Source organism: Salvelinus alpinus, chromosome 17 (genome assembly GCF_045679555.1).
Source record: "Salvelinus alpinus chromosome 17, SLU_Salpinus.1, whole genome shotgun sequence".
NCBI lineage: Eukaryota > Metazoa > Chordata > Actinopteri > Salmoniformes > Salmonidae > Salvelinus > Salvelinus alpinus.
The window spans coordinates 15,028,374-15,051,013 of record NC_092102.1 but is presented as its reverse complement, the minus strand read 5'-3'; the positions used below and the strand labels follow the sequence as shown (position 1 = coordinate 15,051,013).

The 22,640-nt window shown below is 47.6% G+C and overlaps 1 protein-coding gene across 4 annotated transcripts in view; it reads left to right on the top strand.

Annotated features, from left to right (window-relative positions):
• Positions 1 to 22,640, top strand: part of LOC139542227 (low-density lipoprotein receptor-related protein 1-like) — a 134,929-nt gene that overhangs the window by 74,667 nt on the left and 37,622 nt on the right. For all 4 annotated transcript variants that reach the window (XM_071347407.1, XM_071347406.1, XM_071347410.1 and 1 more), the window contains exons 8-28: positions 8,666 to 8,828; positions 9,309 to 9,531; positions 9,640 to 9,832; positions 10,158 to 10,307; positions 10,560 to 10,796; positions 11,030 to 11,210; positions 11,478 to 11,700; positions 11,986 to 12,175; positions 12,439 to 12,561; positions 12,829 to 12,969; positions 13,552 to 13,677; positions 13,795 to 13,911; positions 14,184 to 14,264; positions 14,982 to 15,149; positions 16,840 to 17,022; positions 17,764 to 17,961; positions 18,097 to 18,342; positions 18,607 to 18,804; positions 21,019 to 21,223; positions 21,435 to 21,599; positions 21,678 to 21,922. In XM_071347407.1, the coding sequence (XP_071203508.1) occupies positions 8,666 to 8,828; positions 9,309 to 9,531; positions 9,640 to 9,832; positions 10,158 to 10,307; positions 10,560 to 10,796; positions 11,030 to 11,210; positions 11,478 to 11,700; positions 11,986 to 12,175; positions 12,439 to 12,561; positions 12,829 to 12,969; positions 13,552 to 13,677; positions 13,795 to 13,911; positions 14,184 to 14,264; positions 14,982 to 15,149; positions 16,840 to 17,022; positions 17,764 to 17,961; positions 18,097 to 18,342; positions 18,607 to 18,804; positions 21,019 to 21,223; positions 21,435 to 21,599; positions 21,678 to 21,922 (3,756 nt within the window). The remainder of the gene's footprint in view (positions 1 to 8,665; positions 8,829 to 9,308; positions 9,532 to 9,639; positions 9,833 to 10,157; positions 10,308 to 10,559; positions 10,797 to 11,029; positions 11,211 to 11,477; positions 11,701 to 11,985; positions 12,176 to 12,438; positions 12,562 to 12,828; positions 12,970 to 13,551; positions 13,678 to 13,794; positions 13,912 to 14,183; positions 14,265 to 14,981; positions 15,150 to 16,839; positions 17,023 to 17,763; positions 17,962 to 18,096; positions 18,343 to 18,606; positions 18,805 to 21,018; positions 21,224 to 21,434; positions 21,600 to 21,677; positions 21,923 to 22,640) is intronic.

Sequence of the window (22,640 nt, the reverse complement as noted above, 5' to 3'; positions counted from 1 at the left end):
ATTATTTTAGTATTTTTGGGGTTTACTGCCAGGGCCCAGGTCTGGCAGTACTGCTCTAGCAGGTCCAGGCTCTGTTGTAGGCCATGTGCTGTGGGTGACAGCAGGCATAGGTCATCTGCGAAGAGTAGGCATTTAACCTCTGAATTGTGGAGACTAACACCAGGGGCTGAGGATGTTTCTAGAATAGAATAGTAGTACAATTCGTTGATGTAAATATTGAAGAGTGCAGGGCTCAGATTGCAACCCTGGCGAAGGCCCCGCCCCTGGTTAAAGAATTCTGTTATTTTCTTGCCAATTTTAATGCTGCACGTATTGCTAATATACGTTGATTTAATTATGTCATATGTTTTACCCCCTACACCACTTTCAATAACTTTGTAGAACAGTCCTGTATGCCAAATAGAATCAAATACTTTTTGGAAGTCGATAAAGCAAGCGTATATTTTGGTGGACATGTTTATCTATCAGGGTCTGTAGGATGAAAATATGATCAGTTGTGCGATGTTTTGGTATAAATCCAATTTGCCTTTTACTCAAAGGAAGGAAGTTTAGAACTCTTACATTTATAATACTACAGAAAACCTTCCCCAGGTTACTGTTCACACAAATGCCTCTGTAGTTGTTAGGGTCAAATTTGTCTCCGTTCTTAAAGATTGGGGTTATGAGTCCTTGATTCCAGATGTCAGGGAAATAACCTACACTCAGGATCAAATTAAACAGTTTTAATATAGCCAATTGAAATTTTGCACTAGTGAATTTGAGCATCTCATTTAGGATGCCATCAAGTCCGCATGCTTTTTAAAAATTTGAGTGCCTGAAGTTTCTTATAGAGCTCGTGGTCAGTAATTGGGGAGTCCAGTGGATTTTGATTGTCCTTTATAGCTTTCTCTAATCCATTCAACCTCTCATGAATTTTGTGTTGTTCTGTGTTTGTGTCAATTTGAAGTCCATAAACAGTCAGCTGCTTGCTGTTGTACGGTGTTTTTTTGGTTCTAAGTGTACGTTTCTAGAGTGAGAAGGCGTAATTCACCATTATTTGGGTCTCTGCGCTTTTGGTTGGATAGTGTTCTAAGTTTTTTTCTTTTTTTTAAATAATTTTACAATCTGCATCAAACGACTTGTCATCTGTGGTCTTTTTTGTTTTGTTTTTTATCAATTTCAATTGTTGTTCTTTTGCCGTTTGCCTGAATATATAGTTGATGTTTTTTACTGCTAGATTGATGCCTTCTTTACTGTGAGTGAATGTGGTATCCAGAAAGTTATTGAAGAGTGTTTGGATATTTTGGTTCCAGGTTGCTTTCTGGTATTCTTCTGTGCTGTTTTAGGCCCATCTGTATGAATGTTTGATGTTGTACAGCTTACTGGGCTGTGAATGTGTGGTTGTTTCCATGTCTGTTCTTTTGAGGAACAACGTCATTTGGCTGTGATCAGACAGAGGTGTTAGTGGCTTGACAGTGAATGAGCTGAGAGAGAAAGGGTCAATGTCTGTAATCATATAGTCTACTGTGCTGTGGCCAAGAGGTGAGCAGTAGGTGAATCTCCCCAAAGAGTCCCCCCGTAACCTACCATTGACAAAGTACAGACCCAGGCTTCTACAGATTTGCAACAGATCCCTTCCGTTTTTGTTGATGGTGCTGTCACTGTTGTTTCTATTGGGGAGATGAAGACAGTTAGAAACAGTATGGCCTGTAATAAAGCTGTCCCCTCGTGTGCTCGTTAGATCAGATAGTGTTCCTGTGCACGCATGTGTGTCCCCACAGATGAGCACATTTCCCTGGGCCTGGAAATGGCACGTCACTTCCTCAAGGGTGGGGAAGATCTCCTCTGATCTCCTCCTCAGAAGATCTCCTCTGATCTCCTCTTTCCATTTACTGTAACAAGCATCTGAGCTTGGACGTTGAAATTTGGTCAGTCCGCCCTGGCTGGACCAAATCTGAACCAATCATAGGTGTCTGTTTCACAAGTTTGGACAGAATAGTATGGTACTGTATAGTAAAGAACAGTAGAAAATGGTACTGTATAGTAAAGAACAGTAGAAAATGGTACAGTACTATATAGTACAGTAGAAAATGGTATAGTACAGTAGAAAATGGTACAGTACTGTATAGTACAGTAGAAAATGGTACAGTACTGTATAGTACAGTAGAAAATGGTACAGTACTGTATAGTAAGGAACAGTAGAGCTTGATACAATAATAGCCAGTGTGTAGAATAATACCCAAATATGCAAATGAAGGCTATTGCATATTCCTACATTTTGTGTACCTATACAGGATACATCACCATGAAGAGAATGACATTCATATCCATCATTATGCATTTCTATACGGTACAGATCAGGGACCCATGATGTCATTCCGTTACCGTAATTCCGTTACCAAATCAACTTCACCTCCTGTAGTTCAATAACCAAAATAATTATTTTAGGTGTCATAGCTAACACCCCATTCTTTCTGGAGACTGTTATTATATTTTTAAAAATCTCCCCAATTTTGTGATTTATGATCTTGTCTCATTGCTGCAACTCCCCAACGGGCTCGGGAGAGGCGAAAGTCGAGTCATGCCTCCTTCGAAACATGACCCATCTAACTGCGCATCTTAACACCCGCCTGCTCAACCCGGAAGCCAGCTGCACCAATGTGTCGGAGGAAACGCCGCTCAAATGATGACCGAAGTCAGCCTGCAGACACCCGGCCCGCCACAAGTAGTCGCTAGAGCGCAATGAACCAAGTAAAGCCCCCCCCCCCTCCCCCCCCCCCCCCCCCGGACAAACCCTCCCTTAACCCGGACCATGCTGGGCCAATTGTGCGCCGCCCTATAGGACTCCGGATCACGGCCGGTAATGACACATGATGGAACCCCAGGCTGTAGTGACGCCTCAACACTGCCATGCAGTACCTTGACTGCTGCGCCAGACTGTAATATTCCGTTACTGTGGAATTGCCCAATTACAAAATGCCCAGAGATACTCAGTTACTGTCACTGTTGACACTTGGAAAGACTGCGTAGAATTGTAAGTACTTTTTGAGAAAGAGGTGAGGAGAGGACACAAGGAATCAAAGAAAGACAATTTAGAAGAAGCCACACGTGCTGTCTTAACACCCACATACAACCTAGTGTCTCTTTACTGTGTAGCCTACATTATAAACAGACTGATTTTAGTGACTTATTAGCAGACATGATAGCAGCGGTTGTCTGGAAGCGCTCACGTAGAGGAATCAGTCACTCCATCTGGCTCCAACCGCACCTGTCAGTTGAGATAATGTTACTGTGTGAAGGAGTGTTTGCTGTAGTCACACCAGTGTGAGGTGGTGTGTTGTAATGGCAGGAAGTGGCTGGGTGGTTAGGTTACCCATGAAACATAACTTTCCATTTCCCAGAAAAAGAAAGATAATGTAAGAGAATCACTGTAAGAAAAATAGTTGTACTGTTCCATGATGTTGTTGCCCAACCCTCAACTCTCCAACCATCTCTCCGCTCTCTCTCCGCTCTTCTTTCTCTCGCTCTCCGCTCTTCTTTCTCTCTCTCTCTCCGCTCTTCTTTCTCTCGCTCTCCGCTCTTCTTTCTCTCTCTCTCTCCGCCCTTCTTTCTCTCTCTCTCCGCTCTTCTTTCTCTCGCTCTCCGCTCTTCTTTCTCTCTCTCTCTCCGCTCTTCTTTCTCTCTCTCCGCTCTTCTTTCTCTCTCTCTCCGCTCTTCTTTCTCTCTCTCTCCGCTCTTCTTTCTCTCTCTCTCTGCTGTCTCTCTCTCTCTCTCCTGTCTCGAGAGGGGGGAGATGGAGGGGGGAGATGGAGGGGGGAGATGGAGAGAGGGAGGGGAGAGAGGGAGGGGAGAGAGGGAGGGGGGAGAGGGAGGGGGGAGATGGAGGGGGGAGATGGAGGGGGGAGAGAAAGGGAGGGGGGAGAGGGAGGGGGGCTGAGGGGACTGTGCGTCCCACCTGTTCCACAACAATACACTTCCTAATGCAGAAAAGTGCAAATTCATGTTCATTACATCCACCCAATCAACCCAATAACTTTTGGTGCTGCTGTTCGATTGTTTCGTTTCTTCCAAGGTCAATTTAAGTGTAGTCTCCTAGTGCTGATTTTGAAATGAGTGAAATTGAATTGGTAGCCAATTTCCTCTCAAGGCTTTTTTTTGCTTCACACGTCCCTTGCACGTGTGTGTTTGTGTTTGGGAAACTAGGTTTGCTCATCTATATTCATTCAATCTCTGTTCTCCCGGGCTTGTTTTTATGAGTCTATGTATTTGCAGTTACCTCCCTTGGAACATGAGATGGTGTGGGTCCCAAATTGCACTCTATTACCTATTTAGTGCAATACCTTTGATTGGGGCCCATAAGGTTCTGGTCAAATGTAGTGCACTTTATAGGGAATAGGGTGCCATTTGGGAAGCTGAGATAAAGAAATATGCCAAAACCATAGCGGCTGATTGTAAATAATTGATTTCCTTCTTGGAATTGCACCAATACTTTAGTAGTGTTTGATATAAACCAAATCAAATTGTATTGGTCACGTACACATATTTAGCAGACGTTATTGCGAGGGTAGCAGTAGTATCTAACAATACACACACATCTAAAAGTACAAGAATAGAATTAAGAAATATATACAGCCTTTGGAAAGTATTCAGACCCCTTGACTTTTTCCACATTTCGTTAGGTTACAGCCTTATTCTAAAATGTATTAAATATTTTTTCCCCTCATCAATCTACTCATAATACACAGGCGCAAAAGATGCGCTGTTGCGCCTTCATCACACTGTCTGTGTGGGTGGACCATTTCAGATTGTCAGTGATGTGTACGCCGAGGAACTTGAAGCTTTCCACCTCCTCTACTGCGGTCCTGTGGATGGGGGCGTGCTCCCTGTCTCCTGAAGTCCACAACCAGCTCCTTTTGTTTTTTTAACGTTTGGGTAGAGGTTATTTTCCTGTCACCACTCTGCCAGGGCCATCACCTCCTCCCTGTAGGCTGTCTCGTCATTGTTGTTGATCAGGCCTACCCCTGTTTTCGTCTGATGATTGAGTTGGAGGCACGTGTGGCCACGCAGTCATGGGTACAGGAAGGGGCTGAGCACGCACCCTTATGGGGCCCCTGTGTCGAGGGTCAGCATAGTGGTGTTGTTTAATGGTCCTGACAGGGGTCTGGTGGTGTCTGAAGGGGTCTACAGACTTTACACAAACGCAGTGCCACGGAGTATGTGAACGTCGTTCTACATCACAAAATGGGCGGCTCCTAGTAGTTCGCTCTGACATTCGACGTGCTCCCGTGCCAAATGAAAATTGGGACACACCGTGTCATTCCTTGCGCAGCTGTGGGGGTTACCAAACAAATGTTACCAAGCATGATGATAATAATAGGCCTGCATTATGGTAGGCAGCTAATTGTTAAATTACACTTTCCATCCTTACCTTGGAAGGCCACTGTCTCTGCGCTGGTCTCCTGCGAGTGAGACAACGCTAGCTAGCCAATGGGAGCGTAGTAGCACGCCCCTCATAACTGGGCGTGGTTTTGGCTTAACTGCGTTGGGAAGGAAGATGCAGCAAGGGAAGACGGCTCTTCCTTGCTTTCACCACAAATGAGAAGACAAAAAGAAACTACCATCGCCCGCTTGTGAATGGGAGTCTAGGAAACATGGACCGGTCGAGGGTAGTATCATGTTACCAAGGGTATCTATACTTTACTATTTATATTTTGGACGACTTTTACTGTTACTTCATTCCTAAAGAAAATAATGTTCTTTTTACTCCATACATTTTCCCTGACACCCAAAAGTACTAGTTACATTTTAGATGCTTAGCAGGACAGGAAGTTGGTCCAATTCACGCACTTATCAAGAGAACATCCCTGGTCATCCCTACTGCCTCTGATCTGGCGGACTCACTAAACACACATGCTTCGTTTGTAAATGATGTCTAAGTGTTGGAGTCTGCCACTGGCTATCCATACATTAAAATAACAAGAAAATGGTGCCGTCTGTTTTGCTTAATAAAGGAATTTGAAATTATTTATACTTTTACTTTTGATACTTAATAGATAATCATTAAATATACTTAAGGTATCTTTACTTTTACTTAAGTATGACAATTGTGTACTTTTTCCACCGCTGGTCTTTGCGGGGCCAACCATGCTATGGGACTAAAAAACAGGGCATTTCATGTCAGACCCATGGGATTCTGGGATATGATATAACTGCTGGAGTCACAAGCTGGGATAGGCTAACTACAGGGGGGTGGGATGGGCCAGTGTGGCCCAACTTCAAAGTTGCTCTGTGGATTAACAATGGTTTTGGTTTACGGGGGCCGGTTGATGGAGTACAGTGCAGTGTATTAGGAGCTCTCTCTCCCCTCTTTGAGGAAGCATGGTGGCAGCTGTTAAAACACAAGGCCACATGAGCTCCCCCCCCTTCCTCTCCTCCCTCCCGCCCTCCCACAGCTGGGTCTCTCTGTGGGAGCACCCTCCCCACCCCACCACCCCAGCCGCCTTCTCACACAGATACAGACTCTCATTGTCAGAGCACTTGCTGGGAAATCAGCTGGGAGATACTGAGAGGGACAATACACAGCCTCCAAAAGAACACCATTTAGCATTTCATTCAAAGCCAGATTTTTTTCCATGTTCTGCTGTCTAAAGTTCCCAGTCAGTCAGACAGTGCTCAGACAGGGTGAGTGTGTGTGTGTTGTCCATCTTTCACATGGAGAAGGTGCTACTCTTTCCACACTACCATACCGACTCAAACTGTACTTTACAGTGCTGGCTCTGATTTATCATTGTCATTTATCATCATTGTCATTTATCATGGTTCAAGCAACTATGTTGGATACAGAACCAGTAGAGCTTGGCTCGGCCTAGCTCAGTGGTTTGAAAAGTATATACAGTTGAAGTCGGAAGTTTACATACACTTAGGTTGGAGTCATTAAAACTCGTTTTTCAACCACTCCACAAATTTCTTGTTAACAAACTAAAGTTTTGGCAAGTCGGTTAGGACATCTACTTTGCATGACACAAGTCATTTTTCCAAACAATTGTTTAGACAGATTATTTCACTTATAATTCACGGTATCACAATTCCACAGGGTCAGAAGTTTACGTACACTAAATTGACTGTGCCTTTAAACAGCTTGGAAAATTCCAGAAAATTATGTCATGGCTTTAGAAGTTTCTGATAGGCTAATTGACGTAATTTGAGTCAATTGGAGGTGTACCTGTGGATGTATTGCAAGGCCTACCTTCAAACTCAGTGCCTCTTTGCTTGACATCATGGGAAAATCAAAAGAAAGACCTCAGAAAAAGATTGTAGACCTCCACAAGTCTGGTTCATCCTTGGGAGCAATTTCCAAATGCCTGAAGGTACCACGTTCATCTGTACAAACAATTGTATGCAAGTATAAACACCATGGGACCACGCAGCTGTCATACCGCTCAGGAAGGAGACGCGTTCTGTCTCCTAGAGATGAACGTACTTTGGTGCAAAAAGTGCAAATCAATCCCAGAACAACAGCAAAGGACCTTGTGAAGATGCTGGAGGAAACGGGTACAAAAGTATCTATATCGACATAACCTGAAAGACCGCTCAGCAAGGAAGAAGCCACTGCTCCAAAACCACCATAAAAAAGCCAGACTACGGTTTGCAACTGCACATGGGGACAAGATCGTACTTTTTGGAGAAATGTCCTCTGGTCTGATGAAACAAAAATAGAACTGTTTGGCAATAATGACCATCGTTATGTTTGGAGGAAAAGGGGGAGGCTTGCAAGCCGAAGAACACCATCCTAACCGTGAAGCACAAGGGTGGCTGCATGATGTTGTGGGGGTGTTTTGCTGCAGGAGGGACTGGTGCACTTCACACAATAGATGGCATCGTGAGGGAGGAAAAGGATGTGGATATATTGAAGCAACATCTCAAGACATCAGGCAGGAAGTTAAAACGTGGTCGCAAATGGGTCTTCCAATGACCACAAGCATACTTCCAAAGACAACAAAGTCAAGGTAGTGGAGTGGCCATCACAAAGCCCTGACCTCAATCCTATTGAAAATTTGTGGGCAGAACTGAAAAAGCGCGTGCGAGCAAGGAGGCCTACAAACCTGACTGTTACACCAGCTCTGTCAGGAGGAATAGGCCAAAATTAACCCACCTTATTGTGGGAAGCTTGTGGAAGGCTACCCGACGCGTTTGACCCAAGTTAAAACATTTAAATGCTGCCAAATACTAATTGAGTATATGTAAACTTCTGACCCACTGGGAATGTGATGAAAGAAATGAAAGCTGAAATAAATCATTCTATTATTCTGACATTTTACATTCTTAAAATAAAGTGGTGATCCTAACTGACCTAAGACAGGGATTTTTTACTAGGTGAAATGTATTTGGCTAAGGTGTATGTAAACTTCCGACCTCAACTGTAAATGAGGCTGGGTTGTGAGGCAGGGTGGGGTCATGTCAGGTCACCAAGCAGGCTGTGGGTTGGGGTGGCGAGGGTTAATGCTTTTCTGTGGGTGAGATGGGCTTATGGGTTGTGTTTGCGGTCACTGACACTGATTGGAGTTCCATTCTGATACGACAATCTCTCTCGGTCTCTCTCCTTCTGTCTCTCTCTTCCCCATGCTTCTCCCCCTCACACTCATCCTCTCTCTCTCCCACACTTATCCTCTTCTCTCTGTCCCTTCAGATGTGGGACAGATGGCTATTGACTGGCTGACCGGGAACTTCTACTTCGAGGACAACATGGACGATCGTATCTTTGTGTGCAACGCGGACGGCCAGACGTGTGTCACCCTGCTGGATCAGGAGCTCTACAACCCTAAAGGCATCGCCCTGGACCCCCTGATGGGGTGAGCTCTACCTCACTAACAACCCCAGAGACCCCTGAAGTAGTGACCTCAGAAGGTCCTTTGTTTACTTCCCCCTGGTCCCAGCCCTTAGTCAGTGAAAACACTTCCTCTTCTCTTTCACGCACACACACACACACACACGCAACATCTGTATGATCACTTCATATTGCTGACGGTGACACTTAAAAATAGTTTGGTGTATCCTGTGTGGTTCCTTTTTTACAAGGTGTCACTTCTCAGTTTTGGAAGGCATCTCCTGGTGAAGGATGTAGTCGTTTCCGATATTAACCACCCTTAATGCAGATGGCGCTCTTTATGAGCTGCGTAAAGCAGCGTGATTGAGGTCAAATATGAATTAAGGAAGTACAGTTCGTCTGTTGGAATACACAGTCAGTCCTCCCATTTCCTCTGTTTAATCTCCCCACGCACTCATGGTTTCTTCATCTCCCCCCCCGCTCTCCTCGCCATCTCTCCCTACAGCAAGGTGTTCTTCACAGACTACGGTCAGACTCCCAAGGTGGAGCGTTGTGACATGGACGGTCAGAACCGGACCAAGCTGGTGGAAAGTAAGATCGTGTTCCCCCACGGTATCACCCTGGACCTGGTCAACCGGCTGGTCTACTGGGCCGATGCCTACCTGGACTACATAGAGGTGGTGGACTACGAGGGCCAGAACAGACACACCATCATACAGGGCCTGCTGGTGAGGTCATGAATGAATCAAGGAAGAAGTTCCATTAAAACAGACTACACACAGACACACACACACAACCACCAGCTCTGACTGTGTGTCTGTTGTTCATTCTGTTAGATTGAGCATCTGTACGGGCTGACGGTGTTTGAGAACTACCTGTACGCCACCAACTCCAACGAGGGCAACCTGAACCACGCTAAGACCAGCGTGATCCGGGTCAACCGCTTCAACTCCTCTGACTTCACGGTGGTGACCCGAGTGGACCGCGGCGCCGCCCTGCACGTGTACCATCAGAGACGTCAACCCCCAGGTAGGTACACACCCACAACCCCCTGTGTATTTACCCAGATAGGCACAGAGGGTACGGGGCAATCATTGGCATGGAGTGTGGTATGTAGTGTGGTCGGGCTTTTGTTCCAGCCCTGCACGTGTTCCACCAGAGACGCCCAACTCCATGTAGGTACACGCCTAGGGTTGCAAAATTACGGTAACTTTCAAAAATCCCTGGGTTTTCCTGGTTGAAAGAGTCCAGAAGGGTATCTAGTGTTATCTATCTGTATCGATCGTCATAGTTGTTGCCATGTTGGTGCCTAGTGCTGACCTCTGACCCCGCTCTCTCGTCCCCTGGTGCCCAGTGAGAGAGAAGAGTCATGCGTGTGCCCCGGACCAGTTTAAGAAGCCAGGAGGCTGCTCCGACATCTGTCTGCTGGGGAACAGCCACAAGACCCGGACCTGCCGCTGTCGCTCTGGATTCAGCCTGGGCAGCGACGGGAAGTCCTGCAAGAGTGAGTGCTCTACATACATGAAGTTCTGAATTAAATTGCATTCCATACATAGAGCATAGCGCAAAAATCACACACAACAGCACAGAACTCCATACAGCACAGACCTGCAATTTATATTATAGCAATATGAGTTGAAATACGTCTCTAGGACATAATTTGAAAATGTACATACAGAAAAAGCTTGTGTCGTTTCTCAGATCTTGTAACTAACCATTGAGCAATATCTCCACGTTGTCGATGTTCCCCTTGCAGAACCTGAACACGAGTTGTTCCTTGTGTACGGTAAGGGTCGCCCTGGCATCATCCGTGGCATGGACATGAATGCCAAGGTCCCCGACGAGTTCATGATCCCCATTGAGAACCTGATGAACCCCCGGGCGCTGGACTTCCACGCCGAGAGCGAGTTCATCTACTTCGCTGACGCCGTGAGTTACATCATCGGGCGGCAGAAGATTGACGGCACGGAGAGAGACACCATCCTGAAGGACGGTAAGGAATGTCTGTTCGACTACCGTAGTATTTAACATGTCGTGCATTGCATCAAGACCTATTGCAGAATTGAATCGCAATGCATGTAGATTTGGGATGCAATATATATATTGAATTGTGACCAATGTGTCATGATAGAAATGATATCATGAGGTCACGAAAGCCCTTGTGGACAGTCACCCTCAATCTCTATCCCTCTGTCCCTCCCACCTGCCCTCTGTCCCTACCCTCAGGCGTCCACACCGTGGAGGGGATAGCGGTAGACTGGATGGCAGGTAATCTGTACTGGACAGACGACGGGCCCGTGAAGACCATCAGTGTGGCCAGGCTGGAGAAGGCCTCTCAGACACGCAAGACCCTCATCGAGGGCAAGATGACCCACCCCCGCGCCATCGTAGTGGACCCCCAGCACGGGTCAGACATTTTCCCCCTCCTTCTGCTCCTTTGCTCCTGTACACATCTCACACAAAGACCTCACAGAATGAGAATATGTTGGTCACTTTCCCAAAAACTACCAGGATTTCCCAGAAATCCCGGTTGGAGGATTCCTGGTTTCCTGCTTATTTGCTCCTGCTTCCGGGAATCTTCCAACAATAATTTCCGGAAAACCTCGGAATTTGGGGCAAGTTGGTGGAATTTTTCACCCTTTTAGTATGGATTTAACAGAGTGTGTGGTTGTAGGTGGATGTACTGGACAGACTGGGAGGAGGACCCCAAGAAGAGTAACCGAGGGAAGATCAAGAAGGCGTGGATGGACGGCTCTCACGACCAGGTCCTGCTGACCAGTAAGACCGTGCTGTGGCCCAACGGCCTGAGTCTGGACATCCCGCAGGGCATCCTGTACTGGGTGGACGCATACTACGACCGCATCGAGATGGTTTACCTCAACACCACCGAGCGCAAGGTCAGTTCGACTGGTCAGCAAGCCTCAACCCGAATGATGATGATCGTGATAGTCACACTGGTTGTCGCACATGTGAAATCTCCCCACTGGAGCGCAGGGTTCAGTCGTCGCGTCCACCCTTCCCACTGTTTCTCACACCTGCCTGTATCCCCCTCTGATTGCCAAAGTGTGTGTGTGAGTGGAAAAAAAGTGTGTGTGAGTGAAAGAAAAAGAAGGGTTCTATGGTTTTCATCCTCAGCATGATCCACGTGCAATGATCCTCTTCTCTCTTTCTGATTTGGTCAGATGGTGTACGAGGGAAACGAGCTGAACCACGCCTTCGGCCTGTGTCACTACAAGCAGTACCTGTTCTGGAATGAGTACCGCGGCGGCAGCATCTTCAAACTAGATACCTCCACCAGCACTGTCACGCTGCTCCGCAACGAACGCCCACCCCTCTTCGAGATCCGTGTGTACGACGCTCACCAGCAGCAAGGTAACCTTACTGGTGGACACCTGGTGGGTAAACACTACAGTCAATGGGGAACACATTGAACACCTTTAACAGTGTCGTAAGCACGTCAGAGAAGTGTCATAACCCATGGCGAAACTTCTTATGCCACAAAATCCTAAAATTGTATTCTATATCAGTGATTTAACTAGTCTAGAATGAATGAATACGTTTAATGTCCCATAGGCAAATTTGCTTGGTAACAACGCTAACGGTCCTGTCTGCCTGTCTTCTGTTTGTTTCTATAGGGACCAACCTGTGTCGCGTGAAAAACGGCGGCTGCAGCAGTCTGTGTCTGGCTATCCCTGATGGCAGGTCCTGTGGCTGTGCTGACGACCAGATACTGGGTGACGACAATGTCACCTGTAAAGGTATGCATTGGGACGCTCTCAGGAGGGTCTCAGTCAGAGTAGTGTCTGTGATTTATGTACGTTGAACTGGGATGCCATATCGAAATATCCGTGTTTTAAGCTGGTGTGTCGAGAAGCAAATCTCACAGACCTGCTTTCTTCAGCTGAATTTGTTGTGAAAAACCCCTCGTAAGTAGATCAATCCATCCCACACAGGAACAGCAGAGACTGCGAAAGCCGTTGCTTTGCCACGTTATCCGTAACAGTCCCCTCCTTTCCTCTCCCCAGCCAACCCCTCCTACATCCCTCCTCCTCAGTGTCAGCTCGGGGAGTTTGCCTGTAAGAACAACCGCTGTATCCAGGAGCGATGGAAGTGTGACGGGGACAACGACTGTCTGGACAACAGCGACGAGGCGCCCGAGCTCTGCCGTGAGTCGGGTCACACCGCCACGCCGCCGCCAGGGTTACTGAGCAACGAGCACACACGCGACAACAAGTCACACACACGCGACAACAAGTCACACACACACACGCACTACGCGCACAGTTGAGAATCATGCGCTGTGAATTAGCAGCAACAGAGGATGAGCTACCTAATCCAAGCCCTAATGCTTGCTCTTCCTTGAGCCATGCAATATTAAACATCAATTGAGTGTCAAATAGGCCCATAGTTTCTCCATCCAACTCTCTCTCGGTGTGACAATTAGTAACACCTGGTTTCCTCTGTGTGTACATGAAAGTTCTTATGTTGGCCCACTTCTAGAGGATGACACAGCAGCAGAAGCTCAAGCGTCCCAGAACAGAATGTGCTTATAGCTGTGTGATGTCCACTTTATGAACTTACAGTTAACGTAAATGGTTCCTGACTAGGCCTAATATTAGTCCAGTTATAGAAGACTCCTCTGGGACCCAGTCTCTCTGAGAGAGATGCTGTATGGTCTTGTCTAATTCTATTGATCTCACGTTCAAATTCTACTGTTGTAACTCGTAAGTTTCTTCTCTCTCCCACAGACCAACACACGTGTCCATCGGACCGGTTCAAGTGTCAGAACAACCGCTGTATCCCGCTGCGTTGGCTCTGTGACGGGGACAACGACTGTGGCACCGATGAGGATGAGTCTAATACTACCTGCTCAGGTACACACACACACACACACACATATATACACACATATATATATATTCACTCATGCATGTAGACTCGTACACACGCCCTCCCCATCTGTAATGCTGCTATCCCCCACCCCTCTCCAGCTCGTACGTGCCCGCCCAACCAGTATGCGTGTGCCAGTGGGCGCTGCATCCCCACTTCCTGGACATGTGACCTGGATGATGACTGTGGGGACCGTTCTGATGAGCCGGCCTCCTGTGGTGGGGACTTCTGGCATCACACATTACCTCTGTAGCGTTCTATATTTTTCTGAATAGTTTAATGTTTGAAAGTCAACTCACTAAACCAGAAGCCTGGTCAGCAGATGTATTTCTGCTTTTTAGCCAAGCAAGAGTTTGGTTAGTTGGACAGTTTGGGGTTTTAGACTCTCACACTACTTAGTTTGAAGTGGGCCAAGAGAGGTCTGTTTGTGGCACATGATGGTGTTTCTAGGATGTCATTTTGGTTTCCTCTCGCCTCTCCTTCTCCCCAGCCTACCCCACCTGCTTCCCCCTCACCCAGTTCACCTGTGCCAACGGCCGCTGCATCAACGTCAACTGGCGCTGTGACAACGGTGAGCGCAAATCTCCTTTTACGCATTGCAATTCATAAGCATTTGTGACCTGTATAATGTATTAATTCTTAAAAGTCTAGGCTGACATATGGAATTGTTTTAAGATGGTCATACTATGGATCATTTAGTTAAAACTACCCATCATACTTCCTTAATTTCTTTTACAACCGGTTACCGGTTGCCTTCAGACAAGTCCCGTGACACTTGTGGGGTCACATTTAGTTTGTAGCCCAAACGGTTCGGACGCTACAAACAGAAGTTGTCACATCGACGGTACCGACTTCAGACGAGCCATAGAGCAAAATGGAGACATTTGTGAGAGCATCCCCTTTTCAATAGAGGGGGTCATAATAGTTTTGTAGGTCACACCGTTCGGACGCTACAGACGTTTTGGAGAGAAGACCCATATTCGGCGTGTCTCGTGGTCTGACAGACACCGCTCTAGCTCTGCCACCTTTCACCTTTAGATGTGGAAGTACGACATCGGCAGATGTGGAGGATATAACGACAGAAACCGACGGATTTTCATGGGCCTGTTAATCGACTCTAGTGGGTTAAGCATTTATAATGGCTTATTCATGGAAGTTAGTAAAAAATGTTACCTGTGTGTCTCTGTGCGTCTCTGCGTGTGTGTGCGCCTGCCCTTTCCACCTGTCTCCCTCTCTCTCTCTGTCTCTCTCTCTCTCTGTCTCTCTGTCTCTCTCTGTGTGTGTTCAGACAACGACTGCGGGGACAACAGCGACGAGGCAGGCTGCAGCCACTCCTGCTCCAGTGTTCAGTTCAAGTGTAACAGCGGCCGCTGCATCCCTGAGTACTGGACCTGTGACGGGGACAACGACTGTGGAGACTACAGCGACGAGACCCACGCCAACTGTACCAACCAGGGTGAGTTCTGGTACCGGTGCTGCCGCTGTGCTCTTGAGCAAGCCACTTGACCCCTAAACTGGCCCAGAGGCGCTGCACTGTGGCTGACACTAGCGTCCAACTCCTAGTATTGTTATTCTACTGTACCACCCCAACGGATGTTATAGAGCATCTCCTTCTTCATTGAGCACCTGGCAGGAGAGTGACATTGTGCTCATAGTGTTTGCATGAGTCTAGCAGTCTGCATTGCAGCTTCCATTGTTCTTCACATGAAGGAGAGTATACAGTATATTTGTCCTCAATACCCATATTTGTCCTCTTTTTAGTATACTGGTATATTATCGCCACATGAAATGCCTGTATCCTATTTCAGGCTGTGTACGTGTTGTCGTTTTGGATTGTGTAGAATGTCGTCCGGCTGATCCTTCATGTTGCTGCTCTCAGGGATGTGTTTATGCTCTGCGGTTAGCTGCAGATCCCTTCAGTATGGCTGGCTGAAGTTGTGCGGTTGTTTAATGACGGCTGGTCACATCGACCTTCACTTTAAGTGATGGGGAAAAAGTGAAGTTAGGTGAAATGGCTGGAGTAAGAAGAGCAGGCAAAGTTTTAGTCAGGGGTGGGGGGGTGACTAGTCTCTCTGGTGAGGTGTTGAGGGGCTTGGTAATGACTTGGTAATGGCTGTGTGGCTTTGGCAGAGATCAGTGGAGGCCAGGCAGAGCTTCCAAAGCCCCTCTTTCGCTCTATCTCGCTCTCTCCCATTCTCTCTCTCTCTCTCCCAGACTCTCTTTCTCTGTCACTCTGCTTTTTCTTCAGCTCTCAGTTTGGCTTTAAGAGAGGAGTTAATTGCTTAGAAGTTGTCCTGCCCCGGAGTGACAGGGGAGAGGTGTGTTTGTCTGTGTGTGTGTGTGCATGCCTGTTTGAGTTCAGCATGCAACATCGAGCCCAGCATGATCTTCTGGCCTAATGAGAGATCTGTGCCTAGTATGAAATCACAGTGACATCAACGTTCTTCTGCTGTTGTCGTGTTATTCCAAACTCCATTCCTACTCCTGTGTGTGTGTGTGTGTGTGTGTGTGTGTGTGTGTGTGTGTGTGTGTGTGTGTGTGTGTGTGTGTGTGTGTGTGTGTGTGTGTGTGTGTGTGTGTGTGTGTGTGTGTGTGTGTGTGTGTGTGTGTGTGTGTGTGTGTGTGTGTGTGTGTGTGTGTGTGTGTGTGTGTGTGTGTGTGTGCCAGTGCCAGTGCCAGTGCCAAACCCTCTGGAAGTCATTAGTTTGAGAAGAAAAGCAATACTGTTGCTTTCCCCTCTGTCTCACATATTGTATTCCACTTAGAAGGTCCTGGGCCTGTTCCTTATGCCCCTATGCCAACTGCTGATTCCTCCATGCCAACTCTTGCCATGAAGGGATGTCATTATTCCTCTTCCTTAATGACGCCCTTAACATCAGGCGATGATGTCCGTGGGAACAGAACAGAACAGCTTTGTCATTGTTTGTTCACGACCGAGACCCATCTGGAGCCTTAACACATTCTGACCCTGCAGACCTTTCCTGTCGACGGCTAACTGGGTTGAGGTATTTGATGTGTTACGACGGTTTCCCGTCTCTGCTATTGAATGGATTTGTCCGTAATAGAAGTCTCTTCGCTTGTCGCTCGCCATACTCTAACCCCTCTGCTGTTGGCTGACTCCGCTCTCTCTTCCTGTGTCTCCCTAGCCACCCGTCCTCCCGGTGGTTGCCACGTGGATGAGTTCCAGTGTCGCATGGACGGCCTGTGCATCCCCATGCGCTGGCGCTGCGACGGGGACACCGACTGCATGGACCTGAGTGACGAGAGCGACTGTGAGGGAGTGACGCACATGTGTGACCCAGCCGTCAAGTTCAGCTGCAGGAACTCTGGTGAGTTTGCGTGGGCCGTTTCAGCCATCAAGAGAAAGGAGCTAACCGCTCTCTCTTCCTGTCTCTTCCTCTATGCTATTGGCTAAGTGAGTCGGTGGCCTTTTTAAAATGTTTTAATCAGACCAGTTAGTGAGGGTTCAGGAAGTCGGTGTAGGGCAGGCTGTGGTGTGTGCGTGTGCCATGGGTTTTTTCTGCCCTCATCAGATTAGTCAGCGAGAAGTCCTGGTGTCTTCTTGCCCTACATCCTCTAGACGCCATAATAGTAACAGCCATGTCTCAGAGCAAGTATTCTTCATGTAGTAAGTCATGGCAGCAGTGTCTGGGCGGTTTGGACACGCATGGTCAAACACAATGTATCACTTAAGAGAGCTTGTTATCCCAAAGGGGCTTGTTGTGACAGAATATGACAGCAAGCTGCTCTCTGGGAACGAGGATGGCTTTTACCCACGGTGACCCCTTGGTGCTCCGGGGATTAAGATGTCTGGATTAACACGGCCAGCAGCATTCGCAAACGGACTGAATTACTCTAGTTCTTACGATTGATTTCCCAGCAGCAGTCACAAGAAGGCAACCATGTTTTTTTCCCAGAGTTCAGCACGCCATTGCAGCCATCACAATCTATGTTTCTCTATTCGGAGTTGAGCTTGCCTGATTTTATTTTATTTTTCTTCGGGGAGTCCCTTTTCATGTTGCCACGGTGTGGCAACGGTTCTGACCTGTACCCTTTTGACCTGTCCCCAGCTCGTTGTATCAGCAAGGCCTGGGTGTGTGACGGGGACAGTGACTGTGAGGACAACTCGGACGAGGACAACTGCGAGGCGTTGGTGTGTAAGCTGTCTCACCACGTCTGTGTCACCAACGACTCGATCTGTCTGCCCACTGAGAAGCTGTGTGACGGCACTGACGACTGCCCCGACGGCTCTGACGAGAAACTTTGTGGTAAGAACACACACACTCGCCCACTCTCCCTACCCATAACTACACCACCGTGGTCAAGGTAGGAATTGCCTCAAACCACACATCTATATGATTACCCCTCTCTCTCCTCTCCTCTCTACTCGCCACCCTCCACAGACCTGTGCTCCATAGACAACGGAGGCTGCAGCCACAACTGCTCCATCATCCCTGGGGAGGGCTTCATGTGTTCCTGCCCCCTGGGCATGGAGCTGGGCGCCGACAACAAGACCTGCCACATCATGAACCTCTGCGCCAAGCACCTCAAGTGCAGCCAGAAGTGTGAGCAGGAGAAGAGCAGCGTCAAGTGTTCCTGCTACGAGGGCTGGGAGCTGGAGACAGATATGGAGAGCTGCAAGAGCACTGGTGAGCAGAGGAGAGGGAGAAAGGAGGTTAGAGAGAGGGGTTATGGTAGTAGAGAGGTAGAAAATAGATATATAATCTTGTTGGCCATCCGATGAAAACCGTGGTTGTTTGTGTGAGTTATGGCGTTCTGTAAATATTGCACTTTGGGTATATCTACCATAAGAACGGAGACCACGATTAAGACCATGTGACCTAACAAGGACAATCTCCAGGGCCCCTAAATTATCTCTTCCATATCCCATATTTCTCTACCCCCCCCCCCAGACCCCTTCAAGCCGTTCATCATCTTCTCCAACCGCCATGAGATCCGTCGTATTGACCTCCACAAGGGAGAGTTCAGCGTGCTGGTGCCTAACCTGAGGAACACCATCGCTCTGGACTTCCACCTCAGCCAGAACACCCTCTACTGGACCGACGTGGTGGAGGACAAGATCTACCGTGGGAAACTGTCCGAGAACGGAGGTGAGGGAGCGTCTCCATTTATTCAAGTTATTACTCATTGGACTCTTTTTTTCCCCCCTAGCTGGCGTTAAGGCGGCACTAGTGTCAAACACTCGTTAGTTAGCAATTGCTTCGTGTAGAAACTGCCGCACAGGTATTTTCCAGTCCTGACGCCAGGTTTGGCAATTTACCAGTTAGTTATGACATTCATTTTGACAGTGGAAACTCGGCCTACCCAGCCGTGACGCACACTGCCCATATGAACATGGAACAAGAGTAGCCTATTGTGCGTTTTGTACTTGTATACTTCCTATTTCGAAACATAAAAAAACTGTTTTTTGTCCCACGTTTCATTTTATTTGATTAAAAACCAAGCATAGCCTCCCCTCAATTAAGGCCCTTTTCTTGTCTGCCCAACGCAATCGTAAAGTAGTCTAGACTGTCAATAAAAGGGATTAGCTCCTGAGACTGCTTGGAAATAACTCTTAATCACCAAAGCTTTATTAAAATATGTTTTGAGAGGAGTAAAACAGTGAGCCGACATTCCCTTTTTATCTACAGTATGCATTGTAGGCAGGCCCGTGTTATTTTAGCCGTGCAGGTCCTGTCTTTGACGTGCCTACAACCCTCTTCCATGATGTAGGCTACAGTGTCTTTCCTCTTAGTCTGAGGACTAACAAAAATGAGTTACAAAGTTTTGCGCTTTCTCTGAATGTACTTCAGTACAACAGTTTTGTCTCATGGTAGCCTCGCCTGTCAAATCTAGTCAAGATGTATATTAATGTCCCCAGCATAAATCCCCCAGACAGGTCACAGCTGGCCCTTGTTCTCCCCCCAACGTCCCAACCTCCCAACCTCAGACCCCTACCACCCCCCCCCCCCCCAACCCCAGGTCTGTTGGCCAATCAAGGGTGTGTTCCCAGAATCCCACAGAAGAAATCCAGGGACACACACACAGAGAACGACGGAAGGCTTTGTCTCTTCAAATTTGTCTCACCGCTCCGTTGCGTGACTGCAGCCACCCTGGGGCAGAGCAACAGACACACATACCGTGGTGTAGCGTAGGAACCAGCGTATTACATTAGTCCCTGTTCCCAGGCCCCCTCCCACGCCTCTAACCCTCTTAAAAACAACCCTCCCTCCACCATAAATCAGCTTCTGCTGATTTAAGATCTTTCAGTGTTTAGTTGTAGGGCCGGGACAATAGCAGGATCGCCATAGTATCGGGGCAAAGGAAACAAATGAGCGGATTTAACTTCTTTAGGAAAACGGCCCTAATGTTGGAAACAAACATCATTATGTTGGTATTCGGGGTCACATTTGTTTTCCAAGCTGTAGCGCACAATATTTTCCATACAGCAGGTTTTTAAAAGGACCAAAGAGTTTGGTCTGCTTTCGTGTTTTCATTTTTGCCATGGAAAAAAATATTGCGACGCTGCTATCGCCACAGGGTCAAACACTCCAACAACAACAACAAAAAGTTTCCTCCCTACACACACAGCCTCCCCACCCTCCCCAGGCAAAGCCAACTGTGGTTCCAGCAGTATAACAACAACCGATCTGTGAAGAGGCCCTCTCCCTCTAATGCTGTAATCTAATGACTGTTGGAAGGCCATGTGAAGGACTCCACAGAATCATCAGCAGTACACCATTACTGCGTAGCTTTTATTGGGGTGCCAGGTTTTTCCGGGAACTGTGTGTGTCTGCGTGTGCGTGCTGTGGGTTTTCTCTCAAAAGTTTCCCAGAATTCACCACCTTCATTCTGCGATTTGTTAGCAAAGTGCTGCTAGAAATCCCACAGTGGTAAGCAGTGCGTGCCATGCCACTGACTGATTCTGATTCCACAGAGAATGAATTGCAAACAGTCCGCTCAGTTTGTCAGCGGTTTGTTACAGCGTGTGCGCCGCTGGGTAGAGTTAGTCTGTAACTCCTGTCTTTTGCCATGAGCTAGACAGACATATTGTATTGCGCCGGCAAATATTGCCCCGTTTTGCAAAGACATTTTAATACAGCTTGGTCCACTGTGTCCCATTTCTGTCACGTCCTTTATAAGAGAGGAGTTTGACCTGTCCGGTTATTTTCTTCAATTTCCGTCTTACTGGCTTTTATCTGTGTGTTGAGGTCAGTGATGGGAATGTCAAACAAATCTAGAATTTCCCATGCAAGGCCTTTACCCAGCCATCTCCCATCCCTTACCCTCTCGCTCTCTCCCTCTGACCACCGTCCTCCTCCCAGCTCTGACCACTTTCGAGGTAGTGATCCAGTATGGGCTGGCCACTCCAGAGGGTCTGGCCGTGGACTGGATAGCAGGGAACATCTACTGGGTGGAGAGTAACCTGGACCAGATCGAGGTGGCCAAGCTGGACGGAACCATGAGGACCACGCTACTGGCTGGAGAGGTGGAGCACCCCCGGGCCATCGCCCTGGACCCCCGAGACGGGTGAGAATGAATCCATTGAACCACCACAGTGACATATACCATACCACAGATACTATAGAACTGGAAATAGTAGATCATATACAAGCAATGGTACTCTGATATAACTTCTGTATAGAACTGTAAAAAAGACACTGTGTGAATGACTACTGCTGGATATTCATGCATTTGTCTCCCTCTCCCTTTTGTTCTTGTTGTCTTCCTCTGTTGTCAGTATTCTGTTCTGGACGGACTGGGATGCCAGTCTGCCCAGGATAGAGGCAGCATCTATGAGCGGTGAGGGCAGGAGGACTATCCACAGAGAGACTGGCAGCGGTGGCTGGCCCAACGGACTGACTGTAGACTACATGGAGAGACGCATTGTATGGATCGACGCCAGGTACTGTTGCTCTCCTTACCGCGCACACCCACCCACACACACACACACACACACTCACCCAGACGCTCTCTCCCCCAGGTCTGATGCCATCTACTCTGCTCTGTATGACGGCTCTGGTCTGATCGAGGTGCTGAGGGGTCATGAGTACCTGTCCCACCCCTTTGCTGTCACCATGTACGGAGGAGAGGTGTACTGGACGGACTGGAGGACCAACACTCTGGCCAAGGCCAACAAGTGGACCGGCAACAACGTAACCGTGGTCCAACGCACCAACACACAACCCTTCGACCTGCAGGTGTACCATCCCTCCAGACAGCCCCAAGGTAGGTGACACACACACAAATCATAAATGCGGACACATGCACGCCACCCCACACTTCCCAGCTGTCTCTCACTGCTAACTGGACAGTGTCAAACGAAAGGGCAGGACTGCAGAGAGGTACGCTCCAGACCTCCTGAACCCAAACACATCAATCCTCTGGGACGGCTAACCGTCACTACTGTCTGTTGTGTGTTGCGTTGCCTCCATGTTCTACGAGACGTAGCATGGTTTCTAACACCTTGTAGACACACACACACTGTGGATCATAAAGGCCCCCCGCTGCAGTATTTGGCTTTTCAGACTGGACATACAGGACTTTAGATGACTTGTTGAACGTGTCACGTGGCGTGACAGACCGACTACACGGCGAGACATACTCCATGTACAGTTTAAAGTATCTGGTGGTAAAGGGATGGCTCGTCTTGAAGACACGTTTTGTGTTGATTTTGATTTGTGTAACTAACTTATTCTATGTTGTTGTGACGTGCTCTATAGTAGCCTGGATATCCAGTCATATGGCGTCATACACTATAAGATGTGATTTGTTCTCCACGTATATTTTTTAAAATGTATTTTACCTTTATTTAACTATGCAAGTCAGTTAACAACAAATTCTTATTTACAATGACGGCCTAGGAACAGTGGGTTGGTTAACTGCCTTGTTCAGGGGCAGAACGACAGATTTTTACCTTGTCAGCTCGGGGATTCGATCCAGCAAC